At 41.0% G+C, this 17,670-nt stretch overlaps 1 protein-coding gene across 8 annotated transcripts in view; it reads right to left on the reverse strand.

The window, feature by feature from the left end:
* pfkfb4b (6-phosphofructo-2-kinase/fructose-2,6-biphosphatase 4b) overlaps window positions 1-17,327 on the reverse strand; it is a 29,381-nt gene extending 12,054 nt beyond the window's left edge. For 3 of the 8 annotated variants that reach the window (XM_078167911.1, XM_033626122.2, XM_078167915.1), the window contains exons 1-9: window positions 17,167-17,327; window positions 4,424-4,540; window positions 4,179-4,275; window positions 1,390-1,456; window positions 1,217-1,291; window positions 1,070-1,126; window positions 591-712; window positions 302-509; window positions 43-189 (exon numbers count right to left, since the gene is read on the reverse strand). In XM_078167911.1, the coding sequence (XP_078024037.1) occupies window positions 43-189; window positions 302-509; window positions 591-712; window positions 1,070-1,126; window positions 1,217-1,291; window positions 1,390-1,456; window positions 4,179-4,275; window positions 4,424-4,540; window positions 17,167-17,209 (933 nt within the window). In that variant the 5' untranslated portion in view covers window positions 17,210-17,327. Of the gene's footprint in view, window positions 1-42; window positions 190-301; window positions 510-590; window positions 713-1,069; window positions 1,127-1,216; window positions 1,292-1,389; window positions 1,457-4,178; window positions 4,276-4,423; window positions 4,541-5,949; window positions 6,157-17,166 lie in introns of those variants that run through there. The other 5 variants (XM_078167887.1, XM_078167898.1, XM_033626123.2 and 2 more) reach the window with 2 other exon arrangements.
* Between the last annotated feature and the right edge of the window lie 343 nt (window positions 17,328-17,670).

Here is a 17,670-nt window from a genome sequence, read left to right on the forward strand (position 1 = left end):
AAGTGATTGCATTCATTTTGATGAACATGGGAATCAACGTACAGCATCTATTTCATTGAGTGACTTCCACTGTTCGTATGGCACCCCAAGACACTCCGCCGTCTGGATTGTCCTCTTCATCTGGCTCGTCCACACCTTTAGATCTTTGATGTTCTGGTCCTGGATGAATTTCCCCAGACTTTTGGCAAACTAGAACACAAGAGACCAAAACATCCAATGAGAACAATGTTCTCTCTTCATGGAACCATACCAATATACATTTTTGACGACATTCAAACTTGTACATTACATAAACACACACCTCTTTTCCTCTGGCAGACAAGCCAGAATCTCCTCCAATCCGTCCCTTGATGTTGAGGTCGCTCTCCCCGTGGCGACTCAGGTAGATGGAGCGTGGCGTGATGTGGATGTTCATCAGGTAGTAGACGATTCGGCTTTGGATGTGGTCAAGGACGCGGTTCACCAGGTAACGACGGCCCACATCCATGATCTTTATGTAGGACAGATCCCTGGAGCAGGAGAGTCAAGCTAACTTCAGCGATCTTGAGGAGTTAATTAAAACTGATCTGGGTAATTTTGTATTTCTTTACCTGTCCAGAACTTCGTCCAGAGGCTGGTAGGAGGACTTGTAACACTCGATCCTCTTCATGAAGTCCTCAATGGCCTCCTCTGTGTTGCAGTGTATGTAGTCTGGGCTGCCCAGCTTAACTTGCTACAAAGACAGAAACACGGGGAGAGGAAGTGAGCTGAGGTAAAAGGAAATTAGCCGTCTGACATGACTTAGCCTTTTACCACACTGAGTTTGTTTGTTTAGATCTCAACCTTGAAAGTCTTCTTCATATTATCAATTTCATGGTAAACTGCTCTTGGCTTTGGACTTAAATGCCAGTGTGACAACACCCAAACACACACAGGTTCTTTGCAATATAACATTATCATATGCAAGAAGGAGTGAACATATCAGATATCACTTATGTCAACCATTGTTTCAAAATAAACACAATGCATTGTTTGCTAATTGTATTTTCAATGATCCATACTGCATAGAATAAAAAGAGACAAAGCTTACCACTATATTTTGTGCAATAACATCTGGGTCCTCACACACAGACTCCACGAAAAATACCTGCAATGACAAAACAATGTAATCAACTTAGAGTCCATCAAGTCAGAATGTCTGACTTAAGTCAATAAAACTCTGCCTTATTCATCACACCTTGAACCCATTCTGCTCCGCGAACTTCACAATGGTCCCTCTCCTTTCCCTTGTCGTATTTGTGGCATCAAACACCTGAAACAGCACAAACAAACACTCTCATGCAGCCCTGAGATATGTCAATATTATGATTAAATGCCATGGAGAACTTGAAGACAGCATCAAGGACTCACCGCCACCTGTCCTCCTTCGACACTCAGGTACTGCCGAACATCATTAAGTGCTGCCAACGCACACTGACTGTGGAAGGACAAAAGGCATCGGGTCAGTGTCTAGTAAAGATTTATAACACTCTCTTTGACTCTGATGAAAATGCAGTGGTGTTAAAGCATTAATCTGTTTGCACTATTAAAGGCTGTAAATTGATCAGTGTGCTCTGGTCTTTTCTTATCCCGTGGAAGTTCTCTGTTCTTGACCTGAGAGGCACCTGATGCAGATGTACATTCCTGGATGATGCACAGGGAACCCTGTTTCAACACCCTAATGCTTCATTTGTTAACCAGTATTTATATATGTAAGGGTTAATGCCCGACGAGGTGTCCATTATCAGGAACTAATGGACGACGCAGAGGCGTGAACCGTCCGACGCGAAGCGGAAGAGTTTTTCACAAGCCACAGCTGAGCGGACTATTTAATCTCTGTAGTTGACAGGCGTTACCATGGAAACCCGCTGTGGCCGCAGCATAGAGAGCATAGCGACTCTGATCAGTGAAGGGAAGTGAGATGATGGCTAAAAGTTACGTGATATTATTCAGAAGATGATTATTTCAGAAAGCCAGTGCACTTCTTACTGCTTGTGTGTTACAGACTCTGGTGGTCAGAGGATGACATGCAAAAAAACCCTTCTGATATTACTTTCATGATTCAGTGGAGTTCATTTATAGGCCCAAGAAAATTTGTTTCAAATAACCAACATCCAAATAGTAGGCTAGTCAAAATCGTTTTTAATTCCAACAAATAATTCATAAGCATATAGTAGTCGAGATTAAATCATATAAACACATTAACAAATTAAAGATTGTTTCCTATTTAAAATTAAATGCTACATTACCTTTAATAGTGAAATTATAAAGTGATATGGGTATGTCCATCATAGTGGCATTTGAAGGACGGAGATTGACAGATTGAGCACTGCTTCTTGGGACATTTGGAGACGACAAGATGTTGCTCCAGTCTCGTCTCTCCTGCGCTGACGGAGCCCAATAAGCCTGCAGGCTGCTCTCACACCGATGTCCCATGACGGTCATGATCTGATGAGTTTCCAGGTGTCTCATCTTCTAAATTATTTATTTCTTCCGGTGTCACCTCCTTGTGCCATTTCTCCCTTTTCTTTTCATTCTCTAACCTCTCTTCTGCATCCCTGTCATCAAATTTATCAAATTCACCAAATAAATTAAACGATAAAATCACTCATGATGCCCATTGTAATCCGTTGCCTCTGCTCTGACTCTCTGTTGCTATGGTTACAAACTAGCAGTTGAGCCAGCGCAATAATTTCGAACCTGTCATCAGGCAATTTGACTGCAACGTCTTTTAAGCTGTCCTATAACACTTTTTAACGGACACCCTGCAGCCAATCAGAATTGAGTATTCAGCCAGACCATGGTATAAACAGTATTAAAAGACAACTGATTAATTGGTTAAGCTGATTAATCAGTGCTGATGAGACATTTCACAAACTGTCGTTATGGCTGATGGCCACGCAGCCTCGGAGGGTTGTGTTAAATCAAGCAAAAAGGAGCCTCATCAGTGGATTCAGCTCCAGAGAAAGCAGGCCACTACTGGTGTTGGTATATTGTTCTTCATTTCAAGATGTTTATACGTTATTTTTTTGGTTGATATTGGTCAATTAACCCTTTTAAAACCTGAGCAAATCGCCTCGATTCTTTCAAAAACACGAGAGGAAGAAGGCAATGAGCAATGAAAGACGAAATGACACAAAAAAATAGCAAGAAAATTAATAAAAGGAAAAAAAAATTGTAAAAAAAAAAAGAAAGAAAAAGAAAAAAGAAGGAAAATGTTAAAAACAATCAAACAAGGAAATGATTTAAAATGTAAAAATAATAATTATAAATATAGTTCTTCCATAGTTTTTTAAAATAATTTTCTAAATCTATTCTTTATTTATTTTTGCAATTCGAGAGACATTTTCTCACCATCATTGCCCTTTTCCCCATATTTTTGAGAGAAATTGCGCCAATTTTCTCAATATTAAAAGGTATAAATACTTCCATAAGGAGTCTGAAAGCAGCACAAGAAAAGTGACGCCACTCCAGGTTTCAAAGGGTTGATTGGCTGTCTGCTTTTTCCTGCTCCAAACTATTATTATATTAGCCTTAAAAAAAATCCATGGTCAACTTGTATATATTTCATTTAAGCAGACAGACAGCAAGAAGTTCAACAAGCTCAAGGTGGAAGGACATGGTAAAAAGGCTTTCAATGATAGAAAATGACTCATAACATTAAAATCATAATTAAGAATTATTACGAAAACAGTGTGTGTGCACAGTAAGTCAAACTTGAACCAGAAAGTAACTCTCAAAATCTGGTAGGCAAACACACAATTTGGGCGATATCATTAACACTTACTTATATTTTAATTTCTACATAAACAGTTTAGGGCCTAAAAATACTTTTTTTCTTCAGTGGTCTACAGAATTATTTAAGAGAATATACCTTGTAGACATCTGATCTATAGACACAGTTGCAGAGGATTCAGATGGCACTGTAGTATTATGTAATAATTAAATATAAAGTGTATATCAGGGTGCTCAACCGTGTGCTGTAAAGAGCCAAAAGTCTGCAGGATTTCATTCCATCTAATCACCTCAGCAGGTGACTTCACAGATGACCTTCGTCCTACTTGATGGAGTCATCAGTGGATAAAGTCTTTTGTTGAAGTGAAAACCTTAAGACTTTTGGTTATTAATCACTCATGATTGTCCAATCACTGTGGACTTACCGTCTGATTTTTAATCCCTCTTCATTATCTGGACGGAAGAACTCAAAGGATTTGTAGATCTTCAGACTCTCTCTCCGGTACTGGCCAACATTGAACTCTGTTACACAAGAAAATTTGGTGTTTTTTAAAACATGAGAATACAGCTGGTTTCCATTGTAAACTTAAATTTGAATATATATATGTGTGTTTGTGTGTGTGTGTGTGTGTGTGTGTGTGTGTGTGTGTGTCGGGGGTGTGGCTGTTACCTTTGGTTGGCACACCTATCCAGTTTAAGTAGCGTGTAAGCTTCTTTGAAATGTAAGTCTTCCCTCGGGCTGGAAGTCCCACAGTCACAATGAGGGTCGGGCAGTTCGTCATACACACTGTGAGACAGAAAAACACAGACTTTTAATTTAACTCACTTCTAACACGTTTAATTCACTGAGCATGGCTTGTCAACATTACTCCATTCAGGAGGAGTTTAATTAGTCTTGAATGTTGCTCGTAATTACAGCAGACACTCTGAACACTTGGAAAGATTTCAGCTCACTCTGTGTGACAGTGACATACATTGCTACAGAAAATCACCCGGCAGAGAGCAGAGACATCTTTACCACGACAACTGAGACACATGCTTCTCTCAATGCCAAAACATCTCATCAGCAGTTCGGGTTTATGCCCTGTTGGAGCTCGAAACTACATCTTAACAAGAATGAGAAAAGATGATTGGATGATATATGAACAAACAAATGGATATAAGGGTGAGACGAGCATGTGCATGTAGACAGCACAGGGTCAGGTTTTCATTTTGTCAGCCGTCACAGACTTTCGACAGAGCCAGAGGCACACGCTGGTTAATTAAGGACAGCACCATGTTGTGCAACAAGAGGGGTCAGGTTTGATCTCTGCATGCCGTATAGAGCCCCCGAGTTCTTGGCAACAATGAAGCTGTATCTAAAAAGTTGAAGATGTATGTATCCTTAACAAAATTTAAAATGCTCTCTCTGGGTTCACAACTATTACTCAGGAATATCAACACACCAAAGCAAATAATTTCACCTAATTTCCTGATTTGTTTTTAAAATTAGAACTGTAGTTTTTTTTTCAAGAACTAGCTCAAAATGCCAAACCTCTCTCAAAGGAAAAACAAACATTAGGGGTCAGAACCCGGCACATTCCCTGCAGGACAGCATCCTGCTCAAGTTCACAGAGACACTCCTTCACCTCTCAGACTGTAAAGGAAAAAGGGTTCAGGAGTTATTTCTTAAGAGTCTCTTGCAGTGAGTCATTTATACAACTAGGAACAAAACAATTAGATGTAAAGTTTAGGAGAGGTTTGGTGCCAGATGCAATATAAATCAATGAATAAAACAGAGCTTGACTCAGCAGAAGACGACTACCACAGCTCACACCAACATGTTAACACCCACAAAATCGATGTGTTCAGGTCATGTGTCTCTCATGTGGACAAGCTAGACATGATTCTCCCTAAGCGCGATTTAAATCCATGCATGTCATATAAGGAGGGGAAATGAACCAGATAAGCTGATGCAACACTGCGTGGCACAAAAAGCCGACAGCATCCAGCGCTTTGTTGGTGCGCAACATCTCCAACAGCCGCGCGTAAATGTCACATAACGGAAAACCTTTAACATCAAAGACAGGCTGGACCCATGGATATGTGAATGAAATAAAATATGTTAAAATATAAAGAACCCCCCCCCCCCCCCCCCCCGCCCAATCATGTCCCAGTCCCATCCTTTGCGACACTTGCCGGCCAGCTGCATCTTACCCCGTCTGTGAGCTATGTGCCCGTTTTTGTGCGGCATCCAGATCTTCCTGAGCGGGTTCTGCATGAGCTCCCGCGGGGAGGTCTCCACCATGAACTCCTCGTTGTCCAACATCCTGGATGTTGGATCACTAATGGTGCCCTCCTGATGTGAGAATGAGGCGGTGGGCTGCAGTCCTGGCAGTCTGATTCAGCAGGCTGCAGGGGGATGGATGTCTCATATCAGCTGAGAAACAGCAGTACCCCCCCATTACCGTAATGACTGGAGACTGAGCGCAGCACAAATTGAGGGAGCAAAAGAGTCGGGTACACGATGTTACTTTGCTTATCCGGCATTTCCATCGTGTTGTTTTAACCTCAACTAACTGCCTCCATTTGTATTTTCAGTTATTTATTTACATCGTGTTACAATGTTATCCCAGGCATCACAGACTTGTTTCATATTTAATTTATCTGCACATAAAAGCCTATAAATATCTAAAGACTGTGAAGGCACTTGTGTCACTGTGACATATTTCCTCAAATAAATAAATATAAATATAATATTTGATAAAACAAACCAGACTCAAGGTCTACTTTGCCAGAGCTTTGAAAAATAAAGGAAATTTACCCAGTGCGTGGAGAATGTGAAACTATCACTCATTTCACAACGAAAGGAAACATTTTTTCTCAGTCATTATGTAAACAAATGAATAATTGGGCTATTTGCAGAGAGATTAAGTCGTGTGAATGGGAGGAGTTGTTATTGTTATCTTTTAAAGTGCACATTTCTGTACTGGAGAGTCTTGTGCTGCTTTACATTAGCCTATACTTTTTTGTGGTGTAAATGCAACTAACACGTTTCCTTTAATCTTGTTCACAAACATTTCCAGGCCATAAACAAACATCCTAATTCTCATTTCTAAGAAAACACACGGCTCTGCGTCCTTTGGAAAAGTTACCATAATGACGAGGGAAACGAGCAAGAGAAACGCAAAAGCAGATGTTGAAGAAAAACAAGCGCCGGGCCTGTTCACATGGAGCACACATGGGCAGTGAATGCGGCTGAGAAATTGACCAATCAGAGAAGAGACAAGAGGCCCGGCACCCAATAGGAGAGGCGGACCGGGGATGAAGGAGGGCATGCTGTGATGCTGACTGCTGCTGAGAGCTCAGATAAACATCACAACGGCAATTACAGCAGCTTCATGGCTGACACCACCCAGTCACGGGCACCACAAAGTCCGGGTCACGCAGGCTTCATGAGGCAAAGTCAGCAACAACTTCAGCATCAGACGGTGTCAATACATTGTCAACCAAGGATTTAAATCAGCTGCTATTAAAAAATGCAGGGCATCATTATTATTATCAGTCTATTATTATCACAATTATAATTGTTATTATTATTTAGGAGAAAGTTAAATCTATTATAGGAGTGACTATTTTCTTGATTACTGATTCATGGTTGGTCCATATAATAAATGAATTGTCCCAAGATTAAAGCATTGCTTGATCATTGTTGATAATTGATTCATTTAAGTTACTCTTTTAAGCTGCCTGATTCCAGCTTCTCAAATGTGATGATTTGCTGCTTTTCTCTGTTTAATATCATTGCGAATTGAATATGTTTGAGTTTGTCGAACAAAACAAGCCATTTGAAGATGCAATCGTGATAGATTATAATGGGCATACTGTAATCCCCAGTAGCCAAACATCCAGCTACTGCACTCAGTGTCTGTGGCATTGATAGAGTTAACCCTATAGACACAGACATACAGATCTGGAAATAAAACGACTGCAGTGTGACAGTCGATGGGTCTTTCTTCTTAAAACTGAACAGCCTTTAGGCCTGAATGAAACACTTTGTCCTGCTTTTATAGACATCTGCATGTACCAGCACGGCCCCTTTGGATATACTTTGTCATATTTTGTACTTTGTTTTTTTATTATTCTGTGTATAGTTGTGTTTTTTGTACATTTGTATATGTTCTGCTGTCGAAAATTAGTGTTTGAGGATGTTGTGAATAGTACAATACTTATTTGACAGTCAGGCCTCTGCTCCTCAGAGTCGATCTCATCTAGCTGACTGATTCATCACACCTAGCAGGAATCTGCGTCTGTATCTGTTCTGTGAAGCACTCATGTCAGTAGCATTGATGATAGTCAAGGGCTAAAACGTTTGCTGCTGTTTTCAGTCACATTTTATTATTTCTTTTTACTTTGAGAACCGTTCTTTTTGTGCACAGATGTCCTAAATAAATGTACTTTTGCACTGATCTCAGCCTGTGGATCTTTTTGTGGCTGTCCAGCCCAGTTGCATTGGTGTGCAGGTATCTCCTCTGCCATTTTTCTTGGTTGTAAATAGTACTGATGCACCAGAGATAAACTTTTTTGTTGCTCTGCGTAGGCGCAGTTTGAGACCATGCTGTATTTCTGACATTTTCTAGGAAACAACAACAACAACAACAACAGTGAAGGGGCAGTAGCTCAGTCCATAGGGACTTGGGTTGGGAACCGGAGGGTCGCCTGTTCGAGTCCCCGTCCGGACCAAAATATGGAGCATGGACTGGTGGCTGGAGAGGGGCCAGTTCACCTCCTGGGCACTGCCGAGGTGCCCTTGAGCAAGGCACCGAACCCCCCAACCACTCGGGGCGCCTCACCAAGGGCAGCCCCCTCACTCTGACATCTCTCCACTTTGTGCATGTATGGGTCCTGTTTGTGCATGTGTGTGTCTTTCTTCCTGTGTGTAACTGACAAGCAAGAGTGAAAACATTGAATTTTTCCTCAGGGGGATTAATAAAGTAAATAAACTTAAAGAATCGATCAGTCAGGGATTGTATTGCTATTATCATTTAAGAGAAAGTCAGCCACAGGAGAAAACAGTTTAATCTATTGTGTTGGCTTTAAAATAATCAATTGCTGAAACTAATGATTATTTTCATCATCAATTATCTGCTTTTTATTTTTCTGATTATTGATTCAACGGCTGGTCTATATAATGAATGAAATGAGAGGATTACTCAACTAACCATCTAATGACCAAAAAAACCAATTAATTTGATAAAAAAAATAAAAATAAAAAAATAAGCAAAAACCTGATTTCAGCTTCCCAAATGTGAAGATTTGTTGCTATTCTGTGTTCAGTATCGTTGTGAATTTAATATCTTTGAGGTTTTGGACTGTTTGTCAGACAAAAACAAGCCATTCAAATAACCACCTTGAGAAACTATAAAATTTCCTAGGAAAAAAATAACACAATAAAGCTGTCAGGAAACAATCAGCACATTAATCCTCAAAGTAAACAATCCTTATTTGCAGCCCATAACAAGTTCTTAAGACGACACTATGGCCCAAGACCCAAATATATTACAGTTTAAAATGATATAAAAACACAGGAAAGCAGCAGATCTTCACACTGAGAGTCCTGAAGCAGGTGATGTTGGGTATTTGTATTGATAAAGGACTTGAAACTATTGTTAGTTAATTTTCTGCAGATAAACTAGGGCTGGGCAATACATCAATATTATATTGACACTGACTGTGATATGAGACTAGATATTGTCTTTTTGGATATCAGAATATTGTAGGTGTCGTCTCTTCCTGGTTTTAAAGGCCGCATTAAAGTAAAGTGATTAATTTCTGAACATATCGGACTGTTTTATTATTTGCCTTTACTCATCTAGTCATTATATTCACATTACTGATGACTATTAAAATCTCATATTTTGTGAAAGCACCAATAGTCAAACGATATGGTCATAATATTGATATCAAAGTATTTGGGGAAAAAAAAATCATGATATTTGATTTTCATCATCAAGTCTTAAGATAAGCTAATTGGTTATTAACTAATCTTTTCAGCAAAACACTAATTATTTGTTCTCCAGTAGCGTTAGCTCTTCCACAAGGCCTCGGGTTCAGCTACAGCATAAATACCTTAATTCATTTCTGTCTCTATACAACAGTGTGATGGTACTGCTGCTGTTTACACACTGCCTAAACTCACACCACCTCAGCAAACTTCTGAACTGGACTCGAATGACATCTTCAACATGAGACAAGAACAAAGAGGCCCTTACACAACACTTATCAGCAACCCTCTGTACACAACTGGTTCAAGTTTCACTTTTCAGTAATGAATGTCAACTTTGTCAACAACAATGTCGACAACATCCTGACTTGAAATGAACCTGGGGCCTGTATCACGAAGCGAGATCAACCTTTCCTGGGTTACCCAGACCTATCCTGGGTTGACTAACCCTAACAATGGCAATCAGGATAATCGGTATCACGACGCTGGATATCAACTCGGTAACTCAACCCAGGGTTGCTTTATCAAGAGCTGTGAACGCGCACGCAGCGGACCAATCACAATCATGAGAGAAGCGCAGCATCACTGAGCGTCACTGAGTGTCCTCACAGAGCGCCATATGTGAGGGAGAAAAAAGTATTTCTCGTGAGGATCAGAGATTAATTCTACTAAAATATGAGGAGGAGAAAAGCAACATTAGAGAAAAGGCCAACACCGTGGCAGCTGCAGGAGGAGGAAACATGTGTGGCAACGCATAACGGGATGAATAATGTTTTTTTAGTTTAGATTATTTGCACATAATGTTAAAAACAGACAGTATAAAATTTACAAGATTAAAAAAAGAAAAGTGCCGGAGAGGTTAGAAGCCACTAAAAGCTTATCAAAGAAATTCCCCTGTCAAAACATCAATGAAATCACATGATAGAGAAGAAAAAAAAACGAGTCAGGAAAGAAGAAACAGGAGGAGAGAGGGAAAAATCAAGACAAAACAAGGTAGCAAATAAAATTATGTGTAGGTTAAATTACTCATCACTGGTTCAAGTAGCTACAGTACCTGTACCTGTACATCTGACACTGATCACACCCTTGAATCCCATGAAATCAGTGCTGCGCAGATGAATTGCGTGTATTACAATTATCGTCTAACATCATTGCGTCTGATAAATTGGTCTTCTTTGTCATAACGTTATATATGCTACAATAAAGCTTAAAGCTGACGCCACAATTAAATCATATCAACACCAAATTGATAGTCTGAATAAAATCATCCTGATATTGAGCTGTGTTAGAAATTAACAGCTGCGCAAAAATATACCTAGTCTCCCTCTTTAAAAAACAAAAAGGAAAATCCCTCAAACACCATGAAGTGTAGACATGATAGGCTACTTTCCACATTTCCAGCAGCAAAGCTGTCAATTAGGCCCATTATCTTTAACAGGGATCATTTCCTCCAACAAAACAAAATGTTGGCACTAATATATTAAGTGTCCGCAAATGATCAGTTTCTTTCTTATGAAGGGGTGGGATGAAATTTCGACTTCTTTTCACTCCTTTTTGAACAATCTTTTCATTGTCTGTTGTTGTTGCTTTCTTTTCTTTTTTAATGTTCAAAATAAACTTTCAAATCAAAATCAATCAAATGAATTAAACTTCCCGTCATGACTGGGCTGCATTTCTGTCAGCGGAGTCATTTTTTTCCGAACAGCTGATTGGCCAGTGGGTGGTGCTTTTTATAGGATCAGATTCAACCCTGAACTTACCCTGCTCCGGAGCAGGATAGCCGTTCAGAGTAAGTTACCATGGTGATCTACCCCGATAAGAACTGAACCGGCTTCGTGAGACCGAAAACCCAGGGTTAACCCTGAAGTTACCTCGCTAAGACATTAATCCTGCTTCGTGATACAGGCCCCTGGACGCCTGCTTAATGTTTGTTCTCAGCCTGATGAGTCTTAATGTGGTGTCAGATATGTAACACCAGGTGGTGCTGTGTACTCGTTGTAACAGGCCACAAGTTTGGACTGGAGTGAAGTAAACAATGCAGTTGGGACAAAGATGTGTCTGTGTTGTCACTTCAGCATCTACTGAGACAGTAAACAAATCCAGAGGTCAGAGTGCATCACTGCCAGGGACAGGCAGCGTGTCAACAGGACTAATCCTATCAGACACTTTACTACTGAGCCCCCCCCCCCACACACACACACACACACACACTTTCTCCAGTAAGAAGAGTACAGTAGCTTATAGCCATTGATTTAAAAGCTGATCAGTCAGAGAATGTACACAATGACACGAGGTACTGCAGTTTGGAAAAAGGACAAATGTAATATATCAGGGAAGCACTGATGTGACACTGATATCAGATATCAGGCCGATACAGACTCTACCAGCTGGGTCAGGTATCAGTGACAAAGGGGTTGATTTACTTCTGTTCTTTGGTATGTTTCATCAGATTACACTCGCTACGCCAAAAAGTTCTTCAGCTACTTGCGACAGCTGCACCTGTTTATTTTTAAGATTTTTTACCAAGTTTACCAATTATTTTAATAATGAACGAATTCAGTAAATGCATATCTCTGTATTTACTGCTACATTTTGTTTTACAAAGCTAGGAAGGCAACGTTTAGGTCAAGTCTGATGCCGCCTTACACATAAAGGAGTGATCCCAGTCACTTCCACACAGTGAAGCATACAGTGCTTTTATTCAAGCACTTGTATCGGATCAGCACTCGATATCGGCCAAAACCCAAAGCCCAAAGGTATTGGGACTAATAAAGATGGCTCAGTGCATACCTTGTAAATATACAATAAACACAATATATTCAGTACTAAGCATTAATAAGATGTGCAACCTCGACCTGCTTCAGAATACTGTATCTAAATAGAAACCATGTGGGTGTGAGTAAGAAAATTAAGAAGTGCCTAAATAACTAGTCGAATACATTAATACAAAAACAAAAATACAATTCAATAAATTATCTCTACTTTTAATGTCTTGATGGCATTATAGCCCGCAAGCCTGCTTTTACTGGCCCTCACTCATCTATTCCCCGACCCTCACCAGCACAGTAACTTTGAAGAGGAACAAAAGTTACACAAAACAGATTCCTACAGCCACAATTATAATCTTTGTTAAAACTTGAAGCCTCTGTGTCTCATGCCTGAGGTCACCGACAAAATTACTGAACAAACAAAGACTTTATAGTTTTGTAAAGTAACATATATAACCAGCTACAAAGAGTGTATCACATTAGGCTGAGAGCCAAACTGCAGCATGTATGAATGTCTTGTCACTTCCCTGCAGGTTAGTTCTTACGCATGTGACCACTTTCTCTCTTTCCTCTTTATTTTTTCATTTTTAGGAGAAATGTACCAACTAACACACTGAAATGCTGAATAACATGTGGATCCTTTTCAGCAGACAAAGTCTAGTGTCAATATTTGTTTCCCACAGTATTCACACACGGGCACCAGCTGTGTTTCCTCCATCTCTCTTATTAATGTTTACTACAGTCATGCTGCTGCTCAGTGTTTGACAGCGTGATTAGCACCAAGTTGATGCAGAGTTAAACTCCTTTTGACATGAAGTGTTTACACTTACTTTTCTACATTTTGTATTAACTATGCAGTCTATCATATGCACTGCTGTATCCATTATGTCATGTATTAGGCTTGGGCGGTATCTATTTTCTCATACCTTCCTGATAATATCGGCACATCAACAGTATAGGCCAATATTGGCTGTAAAATGAACTATTGGGATCAGCCAACATGCTTTTGCGTATTCTGCACAATGAATGAATATTACATACATTTAAAAGTACTGTATTTCATGTTTCCATCTGCTGGTGAGCCATCACAATGAGAGTATGCATGCATAATATGATGTTAATTCCACTACAGAAGAGACTTGATCATCACTTACATAGGCAAAAGTGGATGTATTGATATCTGTATCTGTTATCAGTCAAATGAGTTGTTATATATCGGATATCGGCAAAAAATCCAGTATCATGCATGCCTAATATTAGAGGCTCCCATATACCTTATACCCCAGTTTGGTGAAAATAAACTATCTACCACTGCAGCTCTTTACAGCCACATAACGTCATCCCCACCACTTGCAGCCACCTTGTCTGTCAGTTCAGCTGCCTGTCACACCAGTAGAGACTGCCATCTGGTGGCACGGGATGTGCACTACATACGACTTTAATTTAATAGAAAGTGGAACGTCTGTATTTTTGACGGCACTGATAATGATACTGTCAGATTTCTAAATACCCTGGTCCACACAAGTCCATTATGTTTGCAACAGAGAAACAAAATAAAAACATTACTTGAGTCTAAAGAGCACATCCAGTTGTTTTAGTTTAAAAAGCTCAGGACCTCTTTTGAGTCTCTGCTGACCTTTGAACTTAAAAGCATTCCACCAGTATCTGATAACAGTCTCCTCCCTCTTGGGAAGGCTTCCTACAGTATTTTGGAACGTGCCTGCAGGGATGAGCCAGACGCTAATGTGGGGCAGTACAAGGCCTGGCTTGCAGTCTGCATTTAAACTCATTTTAAAGGTGCTAGATGGGGCTGAGGTCATGGCTCTGTGCTGGACTGTTCAACGTCATCTGAACCAAACCTAGAAGAACATTTCTTTATGGACCTAGTTTTTGCAATGGTTTGGGTAAGACAGTGGCCCTGTGCAGTAAGATTAAAGCAAACTAATGCCTAAAACATCACTGAATGCTTTACTCTCAAGATGTCCGTTAACTAGAACTAAGGGTTCGAGCCTTAACCGTAAAAACAGACTCAGAATAAAAGTATGTGGACAGGGGGTGTTACCATACTTCTGGTCAATCTCTATCCTCTGTTTCAGCTTGCTGATCTGTATTTGCAACAAAGGAGTATTTTCATCATTGACTCTGAGATTTTTCCAGTAATTCATTCATCACTGATTTGAGTAAGTCTAAGGAAATCGTGAAAAATTCCCCAGGAACTTAATGTGACCTCTTAAAACTGCTGGTTTGGTCCAATCAACAGTCCAAAACAAAGACATGTAAGAAAAACAGCAACCTGGAGAAGCTGCAAACACATCATTTTGTGCATAACTTAAACGATTACATGATTATAAAACATGCTGGTAATTAATTCTATGTCAAACAATTATGATTAATCGACTAATCCTTTCTGTATTTATTTGTATCTAATGTAATCCAGAATCTGTGTATGGGTTCCTTTTGTGTTACAGACGACAGAGGACGACAACACAGGCGGTTTTCATCTGAGTCTAAACCAGCGAGATTAATGTCTCCATTGCACAGAAACATGTTGCGACATTTGAGAGCAAAACCATACAAAAATAACACAAAACAACCTTGCGCTTGAATGCTCCCAGATGCAAAACACCAGCGAGCTCAGTGCACTGAGCGCAGCGCGCAGGCGTACAACGACTGCACTGGCATCACACATGGACATGTAGGCTACAGCAGCTCTGCCTGAAGCCTATAATGAGATTCTGAGTGAGCGGGTGAACTTTCCCCTAGATAGAGAGCAGACACAGAGAGGGAGGGCGGTGCAGTGACTGAGCCAGGCAGCAAGCGAGTCGATGAGCACGGATGAGAGGGGGTGATACATTGAGAATATTCAGAGTGGGATCTGGTGGAATAAAGACAGAGGAAATAAGGATTGTTAAGTGTAATAGAGGGGTGGAAACAGAGGGTGGAGGAGGTGTATTTACTGCCGCTAACAGCATGTGAGGCTAAGAGAAATATCCTGTTGGGTATGAAGCCCCTGTGTATGCATGTAGGATATAATCTGTGTTGCTCTGCTGCACCCACTGGAGCATATTTCTCTCTGTCTACAAAGACATACGGGCTGTTTGCACACACTCGAGACAAAGCTGACTCAAAGCTTTCTCAACCAGTGTCTTCTTCACATCATATTTACTTCTCTGTTAGTGTTATCACCACACCAAATATCCAAAATCCAAAGTAGCTGTTTGCATTTGTTCTTAAAATAACTGTACCAGTCTCCACAAATATACAAGTATGCAACTTTCTAGCATGTTTGTCCTGTTTTCCTGCTAAGCCCCACCTCTCAGTGTGCTGGCACACGGTCAAGCCAGCAGAGCACATCTCCTACACAGCAACCCAGCCTGAGCCCTGTTCATCCCTCAAGCATCTGCCACAACAGCTCAGGCTGCAGACATTTCAACCACCGTGACCATATTCGTACAAGAACGGCAGTGAATCCCTCTCTCGAAGTCCATCAGAAGCCTTGTTGGAGTTTGTCCTCGGTGCATGGCGTTTGTCAACATGACAGCACAGTAACACAGTGTTTAACAAACCCTCCAGGCTCCACCACAGACACAGTTACACAATTGCCTATTCTTATAATAAGTGAGTCACAGGATTATATGGGGCATAGTATTAGCTCTGATTCAGATGCCATTCATATGCACATAATCTCTTGTAGTATGTGTAGCATTGTGAAGAGGAACCTCAGCAGTAATATAACAGGCTGGTTTCATGCTAAAGTAAACACACCGAGGTTCAGACTGAAACATTTAGAGCAACACTCAGATGCCTCTGACGCAAGCCAGCACTCGGTACACCAAATTAAGACTGAAATCTCTTCTCCATCTGTCTCCACTGATGCTACTTACAGTTAAAATCCATCTTCAGCGGCAACAAGAATCACTACAACAATAATGAAATGCAACATTTAAAAGCAAGAGTTTCCCTTGTCGTATTTTATTAACAGTGATAGTGTGAGCCATATGGGGAGCTCCTTCATGTGTGATGCCCGAGGATAATGTTGCAGACCTGCAGGAGCACCAGGGGAAATAGGGCAAATGAGCCTGAAGGTCAGGGTATGCAGAGATGACAGCACACTCACAAACTACTTCCTCAACATTGGCTCTGTGTAGTATGTGCAGACCCATGATAACAACCATTTCTGGAACATTCCTGAGTCCATACTTTATCTCTCAGATCTGTCTGGGGGGTCTTTGACACAACATCATAATGAGAGACACGATGTTTGGAGAGCTTAGAGCAACAAACAGTGGTGTTTACATCCTGTCAGTCCAGCAGCAGCTACCTCACAGCCGAGCTAACCAGCAGCAGCAGCAGCAGCATACAGAGAGATGCTAGCTACCAAAGCATTTGCTTTGAGCATTTGCAAACTATTTCTTTGCTACGTGACAGCTGAAGTACCCAGTGTTTCCCAAATGTCACGGCTGTGTGCCGCAGTGTGTCCCGCCTCTCCTCCTTGGTGGGAAGCCCTGTCAGCTCTGAAGCATGCCTACGTGACACAGGCTTGTTTACTTCATCCGCTCGCTAGCCCAGCTGCTCTGGAGCACACTGCTCTGCTCACAATGTCGCCTCTAAAGAGTGGTGGAAATTAAATGTAAGAAAAAGAAAAGTGGGTTAGCAGCTTACCTGCCCTGTCCCGCGTGTGTCTCGGGCGGCAAGAGCCCCTCATGGTCCCGGGTTAAAGCGTCTTGTTCCCAGCGTGCTGAGCACAGTGAGTCCCTACAGCCGCACAGGCAGAAATGAATGAAGTGAGTGAGCGCTCAGAGAGGCGCGCGCTCATGGTCACGTCCAAGCGCGCGCGCACATGCACTTTTTATTGTTTGGTTGTACACACGTAGCTCCATTTTTACCTCCACCCCTGTCTACGCACGTTTGGAGCTCTTTTTGTGTGTGAACCACAATGAGTCACACATGTACCTACAGTCAGTGCATGCAGCTGGCCCTGGACCCCAGAATATAAATGGCCCCCAGGAGCCTCAGCTTGGTTATTGGTACTATCACTAATTTTATTTTTGATAGAAAATACAGTATCAGCCAAGATGGGTTAACAAATAATCTTCATGCCCTGCCATGTAGGGGGGTAATGTGTCAAAATGTAGATATGATGGTTTTATTATCTCAGTTTATATT

This window comes from Epinephelus lanceolatus, chromosome 1 (assembly GCF_041903045.1).
Source record: "Epinephelus lanceolatus isolate andai-2023 chromosome 1, ASM4190304v1, whole genome shotgun sequence".
Classification (NCBI taxonomy): domain Eukaryota; kingdom Metazoa; phylum Chordata; class Actinopteri; order Perciformes; family Serranidae; genus Epinephelus; species Epinephelus lanceolatus.